This window comes from Carlito syrichta, unplaced genomic scaffold, assembly GCF_000164805.1.
Source record: "Carlito syrichta isolate Samal-C Ts95f unplaced genomic scaffold, Tarsius_syrichta-2.0.1 Scaffold307101, whole genome shotgun sequence".
NCBI classification, from domain to species: Eukaryota; Metazoa; Chordata; class Mammalia; order Primates; family Tarsiidae; genus Carlito; species Carlito syrichta.
In genome coordinates, this window is record NW_007251197.1 from 10,758 (window position 1) to 18,341 (window position 7,584).

General features: G+C 58.5%; 1 protein-coding gene across 1 annotated transcript in view; it reads left to right on the forward strand.

The window, feature by feature from the left end:
- DHX37 (DEAH-box helicase 37) overlaps positions 1–7,584 on the forward strand; it is a gene marked incomplete at its 5' end in the record, with an annotated part of 24,838 nt that overhangs the window by 6,902 nt on the left and 10,352 nt on the right. The window contains 7 exons of the mRNA XM_021715423.1: positions 321–422; positions 616–730; positions 3,218–3,313; positions 3,547–3,638; positions 4,594–4,738; positions 5,229–5,305; positions 5,590–5,822. Coding sequence (XP_021571098.1) covers positions 321–422; positions 616–730; positions 3,218–3,313; positions 3,547–3,638; positions 4,594–4,738; positions 5,229–5,305; positions 5,590–5,822 — 860 coding nt within the window. The remainder of the gene's footprint in view (positions 1–320; positions 423–615; positions 731–3,217; positions 3,314–3,546; positions 3,639–4,593; positions 4,739–5,228; positions 5,306–5,589; positions 5,823–7,584) is intronic.

A 7,584-nucleotide genomic window follows, 5' to 3' on the forward strand; every position in this document is an offset into this window, starting at 1 on the left:
GGTGGCCGGGAGCAGCCACTTGCACTCCAGTCTGGGCGACAGAGTGAGACTCCAACTCAAAAAAAAAAGAGAGACAAGATCTCTCCAAGTTACCCGAGCTGGTCTCGAACTTCTGGGCTCAGGCCATCCTCTGGCCTCTGCCTCCACCTCCCAAAATGGAGCTTGAAAGACCCCCCCTCCCCCACCGCCCCCGAAAGAACCATGACCCTGGGAGAGGCAGTCCCTGCTGGTGGTTCACTCTTTCCAAGGGGCCAGGGGTGGAGCTGAGGGAAGCCAGGCGGCGCACCCTGGGACCGTGGTCACCGACCTGTCTCCAACAGAGGAACCGGCCGCTGAAGCTGCTCGTCATGTCGGCCACACTGCGGGTGGAGGACTTCACCCAGAACCCACGACTCTTTGCTGTGCCGCCCCCGGTCATCAAGGTAACGGAGTCCCAGGCCTCCCTGTGAGAGTCCGGGGGGAGAGGAGGCTGCTGAGAGACCTGGGACTCCGGGTTGACCTGGGACCTGGGGTTGACCGGGTGTCGGGAGGCATCGGAAGCCCTGGCCGAGATGGTCAGGGGAATGAGGGAAGGCTCGGGGCCGAGGCCACCCATGCCTGCTGGGCGTCTTGCAGGTGGAATCCAGGCAGTTCCCAGTGACGGTGCATTTCAACAAGCGGACACCGCTGGAAGACTACAGTGGCGAGTGCTTCCGGAAGGTCTGCAAGGTTCATCGCATGCTGCCTGCGGGTGAGGCCTGGGGAGTGGGGCACTCCCCACACCCTCAGGGCGGAGGGTGGGCCCAGGCTCTCCGAGTGGCCCGAAATCGTCCCTTGTCCCTGCTGTGCCTTGGTTTCCTCGCTGGTTCCAGACCGTCCCCAGACCTGCCCTGCCTCGTCCTGCCCGTGCCATGAGGCTTCCTGCAGCAGTTAGTGGAGGGTGGGGCTGGCCTTCGCCCACGTCTGATGGGGAGACAATCCACGGGGCCCGCACGTGTGGGTGGGGACCAGCGTCCACAGACAGTGCAGGTGAACCGGTGTGTCCCACCGGATGTCCATCTGCGCCCCTCACGGTCTCCCCTTGTCCCCACACAGCACCTGCTCAGTCACTTACCTAACGTTGTCATTTAAATTGACTTGAGACTGGGCACGGTGGCTCACACCTGTAATCCCAACACTTTGGGAGGCCAAGGCAGGAGGATCACTTGAGCCCAGGAGTCCCAGACCAGCCTCGGTAGCATAGCAAGACCTCGCCTCCACAAAAAATAAAAAACTTAGCTGGTGGTACGAGCCTGTAGTCCCAAGCTACTCAGAAGGCTGAGGCAGAAGGATCGTCCAAGCCCAGGATGTCAAGGCTGCAGTGAGCCATGATCCTGCCACTGCACTCCAGCCTGTGCGACGGAGAGGCCCTGCCTCTTAAAAAAAATTAAAACAAGCCAGGCTCAGTGGCTCAGCCTGTAATCCCGCGCCTTTGGGAGGCTGAGGTGAGTGGATTGCCTGAGCCCGCGGGTTCGAGACCCGCCTGGGCAGCAAAACCTCATCTCTACAATAAATAAAAAAATCAGCCGGGCGTGGTAGCACATGCCTGTAATTCCAGCTACTTGGAAGGCTGAGGCGGAAGGATCGCCGGAGCCCAGCAGGTCAAGGCTGCGGTGGCCGGGAGCGGCCACTGCACTCCGGTCTGGGCGACAGAGTGAGACTCCAACTCAAAAAAAAAAAAAAAAAAATTAAAACAGGCCGGGCTTGGTGACTCAACCTGTAATCCCACGCTTTGGGAGGCTGATGTGAGTGGATTGCCTGAGCCCGCAGGTTCGAGACCCACCTGGGCGAGACCTCATCTCTACAAGAAATCACAAATGAGCCGGGCGTGGTAGCACGTGCCTGTAGTTCCAGCTACTTGGAAGGCTGAGGCGGAAGGATCGCCGGAGCCCAGCAGGTTGAGGCTGCGGTGGCCGGGAGTGGCCACTGCCCTCCAGTCTGGGCGGCAGAGTGAGACTCCAATTCAAAAAAAATAAAAACAAATTGGCCTGGCGCAGTGGCTCATGCCTATAATCCCAGCACTTGGGGAGGTGGAGGCAAGAAGACTGCCTAAACCCAGGGATCCAAGACCAGCCTGGGCAGCTATAAATCAAAAAATTAGGGCAACTCCCTGGGGTCCCCTCCCACTGTGGGAGCTTTTCTGTCTTCTCAATAAATCCTGCTTTCAAAAAAAAAAAAATTAGTCGGTCATGGTTGCACAGACCTGGTAGTCCCAGCTACTTGGAAGGCTGAGGCAGAAGGGTTGCCTGAGCCCAGCAGGTCTAGGCTGCAGTGGCTGTGAACATTACACTGCACTCCTGCCTGGGTGACAGAGTGAGCCTCTCACTCAAAAATAAAATAAACTGATGACCTTTTTTTTTCTTTCTTTCTTTTTTTTCTTGAGTTGGAGTCTCACTCTTATCACCCAGGCTGGAGTGCAGTGGCACGCTCATGGCCACTGCAACCTCGACCTGCTGGGCTCCAGCAATCCTTTCGCCTCAGCCTTCTAAGTAGCCGGAACTACAGGTGCGCACTACCACACCTGGCTAGTTTATGAGAGATGAGGTCTCACCAAGTTGCCCGGGCTGGTCTTGAATCCGCGGGCTCAGGCAATCCAATCGCCTCGGCCTCCCAAAGTGCTGGGATTACAGGCTGAGTCACCGAGCCCAACTGATGACCTTTTGTGGGCAAGTAGGTTGAAATAACTTCTAGCCAAAGTTTCTTGCTTGCCACCCTGGGCCATGACTTCCTTCCTCTGTGTCATGAAGGCAGAGGGCAGTTGGGCTGCTTCCCGCCAAGCTGACTTTGTCCTGCGAGGACTCTGAGATTTTCTGCTCTGACCCTGGGTCCTTGTTCTACCTGAGGCATCTCTGTGTTTGGGGATGCACAGGGTTATGTCCATTCCGTGCAGGCTCTGAGCTGATGGGAGGCGAGGTGGGAGCTCCCCCTCAGCCTCATGTTCCGGACAGGACGTTGTTGTCGTGTGCGTGTTTCTGTTTGAGCATTTCTCAGTGCTCTTGGGTCTGTGCCAGCAGTCTGCTGGGTAGTGGTCTCTGCATGCTGAGCTCCCCTCCGCACTGTTCAGTCTGGGGGAGCTGCGTCTTGCTCATTCATGTCTGGGCAGTCCTGGCCTCAGAGCAGGGCCTGACAGGTGCCTGATGCTAAGTAAATGTTTGCTGAGTGACTGCTGGATAACCAAGGGGCCTGGCTCTTTCCACAGGTGGCATCCTGGTGTTCCTGACGGGACAGGCAGAGGTGCACGCGCTGTGCCGCCGGCTCAGGAAGGCCTTCCCGCCCCCCAGAGCCCAGCCACCAGGTAACCGGGACACCCCGACGAGCCTTGACTCTGAGCCACTGGGCCCGGCCTTGAATTCCCTGGCTGGGGCAGCAGCCTCCGCTTCTGAGTCTCCTTCTGGGAGAGTCGGCGTCCTTCCCTGTCCCTTCCCGCACTTAAGTGGCCTTGCAGTGGCCTTGCTCTGGTGGGGAGGGCCACCACGCTGGCAGCTGCGCCGGCCACACTGTCTCTTCCCACCTGCTCCCTATTCCCAGGCAGGGACGGTCAGAAGGACTCGGCCGAGGAGATGCGGGAGTTCAAGAAGTCGAGGACGAGAGCCAGGAGAGCCAAGAAGGCGCAGGCAGAGGTGTGGGGACCTGGGCACGCAGCCCAGGACTGGGGGCTGGGACTGCACTGTGCTAGCCTGGCCACTGCCCCAGGGGCTGTTGAGGGCGAGGCATGCTGTGACGGCAGGACGTGAATGAGCCAGACCTCCAGGGGCTCAGTGGCCCTGCGGGTGGGCGTGTAGGACATCGCGGGTCTGCAGCCTCCCCCGTGGCAGAGTCAGATGGCGCAGCTTTGGGGGTGGAGGTTGGGTGTGATTTAAAACACATTCAGAGGAAGCTTCTGGAAGGCCAAGCCTTGGGGGCTCTCCTGTGGGGGCAGCAGACCCTTTGGTGCTTGCTGAAGAAGTAGAGGGAGGGGTGTACATGCAGTGGAGTGTGGGTCCTATGACAGTCGTGTCTGTCCTTTTTTTTTTTTTTTTTTTTGAGTTGGAGTCTCACTCTGTCATCCAGACTGGAGTGCAGTGGGTGGCCGCTCCCGCGCCTTGACCTGCTGGGCTCCAGCGATCCTTCCACCTCAGCCTTTTAAGTAGCCGGAATTACAGGCATGCACTACCACGCCTGGCTGATTTTTTGATTTATTGTAGAGATGAGGTCTCGCTGCCCAGGCGGGTCTCGAACCTGCGGGCTCAGGCAATCCACTCACCTCAGCCTCCCAAGGTGCAGGATTACAGGCTGAGCCACCGAGCCTGGCTTGTCTGTCATTCTGTGGCACTAAGGGGGCACTGGGCAGCGTCCCAAGTGCCATACCTGTGTAAGCAAACACCATCCTCCCAACAGCCCCGTGAGACGAGTCCTGTGGTGGTCCCCAGTGTTTAGGTGAGAACACTGAGGCAGAAGGAGGTTAAGTGAGCTTCCCCAGGCAAGTGTCCCGTCTGCGGTGGAGCGTGGCTCCGGTGTGGGCAGGTCTGCTTCGCAGCGACCGCCTGCATACACAGGGCTGCCAGCAGCCACGCTGATGCCGCTAGTTGCCCACAGGCACTGCCCCACATCAACCTGGATCATTACTCGGTATTGCCAGTGGGCGAGGGTGACGAGGACAGGGAAGCCGAAGTGGACGACGAAGAGGATGCCCTGGGCTCCGACCTCGACCTGGACCTGGGGGACGACGGGGCGGATGGAGGTGTGGCCCCAGGAGGGCTTCCCATGGGGGCTGGGCAGGAGGCGTCCCCCCAGGGCTCCCTGTGCTGGGTGGGAGCGGCTCAGGTGGCTGGGAGGGTGGCCCAGCCCCGGTGTGCTCACTGGGGCCCCATGTACATAGGCCCGGCACCCTGCAGTGTCCAGCGCGGGCCATGTGGGGTAGCCACAGGTACCCACCGCAAGCCCTGCCTGTGCCCGCGGCAGTGCTGCCAGGCCACTGGGGGCAGGGCAGGCTCTGAGGACACGAGGCCAGGGGTTTCCAGGAGAAGCAGTGGTGGGGCTCAGGTCTGACCAGGGCAGGGGCATGAGAGCCTTCAGGAGCTCTAAGTAGTCCCCCGGGGTTCCCCAAGTGGAGCCCCTGGGGACTGGGATGGGCTGTCTGGCAGGATGGACAGGGATGCCAGGCAGTGAGGCCAGCTCCTCCATGGCATCTGTCCCAGCCTGGGCTGCCGGCGGCTTCTGCTTCCCTCCAGGTGAGCAGCCAGACGCTTCCCTCCCGCTGCACGTGCTCCCGCTGTACTCCCTGCTGGCCCCAGAGAGGCAAGCACAGGTAATCTCGCTGGGCCAGGGAGGGTGCCCCAAGGGCACCACGGTGGAGGCTGTGCCAGCCCTGGTTCCCCCCTCTGCCCACTGTGATCGGCGCTCCTGAGTCTTCGAGCATTACTGGGGTCTTCCTGGAGAAACAAGAGCACTCCCTGTATTATTCCTAGAGCACAGTGACTCAGGCAGGGACAGCTTGTCCGCGCCACCTCACCCAACCTTGGCCTCGGCCTCCACCTCACAGCTTCTTTCCTGAGTCTGCTGTTTTCCTGCTGCCCCTCCACCCAATACTAGGTCTTCAAGCCTCCCCCGGAGGGGACCAGGCTATGTGTCGTGGCCACCAATGTGGCCGAGACGTCCCTGACCATCCCTGGCATCAAGTATGTGGTGGACTGTGGGAAGGTCAAGAAGCGCTACTACGACCGCGTCACTGGCGTGTCCTCCTTCCGCGTCACCTGGGTCTCCCAGGCATCAGCCGACCAGCGGGCGGGCCGAGCGGGCCGGACAGAGCCCGGCCACTGCTACAGGTGGGTCACCCCAGTGCCCCCAGGGAGCTGAGAGCGCCACGCCGGGCTCCCGAGGAGCAAGGAGAGATGCTGTCCGTCCCCACCTGTGTGGGGTCCCAAGTCCTGCTGGGCCTTGTATCCCTGGCTTAGTCTCCATTTGCTGGTGCAGACATTTGCCTGGCTTCTTATTCTGCTGCTGAGGTCAGGCTGTCTTCTTGGCTGTTGTCTTTTTTTTTTTGAGTTGGAGTCTTACCCTGTCACCCAGACTGGGGTGCAGTGGCACGCTCATGGCCACCACAATCTTGGTCTACTAGGCTCAGGTGATTTTTCTGCCTCAGCCTTCTGAGAACCTGGAACCACAGGTGTGCACCACCACACCCGGCTAATTTTTTGATTGATTGATTGATTGATTTTTTGAGTTGGAGTCTCACTCTGTCGCTCAGACTGGAATGCAGTGGCCGCTCCTGGCCACCGCAGCCTCGACCTGCTGGGCTCCGGCGATCCTTTCGCCTCAGTCTTCCGAGTAGCCAGAATTACAGGCGCGTGCTACTACGCCCGGCTGATTTTTTCATTTATTGTAGAGATGAGGTCTCGTTGCCCAGGCGGGTCTCGAACCCACAGGCTTAGGCAATCCACTCACCTCAGCCTCCCAAAGGCACGGGATTACAGGCTGAGCCACCGAGTCCAACTAATTTTTTGTTTTATTATAGGGATGAGGTCTTGCCAAGTTACCCAGGCTGGTCTCGAACCCATGGGCTCAGGCAGTCCTCTCGCCTCCGCCTCCCAGAGTGCTGGGGTTACAGGCGTGAACCACAGTGCCCTGCTGTCTTTTTTGTTTTGTTAAGAGCTTAGTCAAGGTTTATTCGCATACCGTGACATGCACCATTTGAAAGTGTGCGGTTCTATAGCTTTTTATGACTTCACAGAGTTGGGCAACCATTAGCAGTGTCAGGATGTCTCATCACCCCAAAGGAAACCCCATAGCCTATAGAGCTCATCCCCCTGTCTGTCTCCCCCAGCCTCTGGCACCCACCAATCTACCACTTTCTGTCTCTAGGGATGCATCTGTGCTGGACATTTCATTTATTAGAATAAAGCAGTCAAGCACGGTGGCTCATGCCTGTACTCTCAAGGCTTTGGGAGGCTGAGGCAGGAGGATCATTTGAATCCAGGAGTTCAAAGTTGCAGTGAGCTATGACTGAGCCACTGCATTCCAGCCTGGGCAATAGAGCAAGATCCTGTCTCCAAACTTAAAAACAGGAATAGGCCGGGCTCAGTGGCTCAGCCTGTAATCCCGCACTTTGAGTGAATTGCCTGAGCCCGTGGGTTCGAGACCCGCCTGGGCAACTTGGCAAGATCTCATCTCTACAGTAAATAAAAAAAAAAAAAACTTAGCCGGGTGTGGTAGCGCACACCTGTAGTTCCAGCTACTTGAAAGGCTGAGGTGGAAGGATCGCTGGAGCCCAGCAGGTCGAGGCTGCTGTGGCCGGGAGTGGCCACTGCACTCCAGCCTGGGCAACAGAGTGAGACTTCAACTCAAAAAAACAAAACAAAACAGGAATAAAATGTATGGTCTGTGGCCTTTTGTGTCTGACATCTGTCACTCAGCATAAAGACTCTCTGGCCAGGCTCGGTGGCTCAACCTGTAATCCCAGCACTTTGGGAGGCCGAGGTGAGTGGATTGCCTGAGCCCGCGGGTTCGAGACCCACCTGGGCAACTTGACGAGACCTCATCTCTACAACAAATAAAAAATTAGCCGGGCGTGGTAACACACGCCTGTAG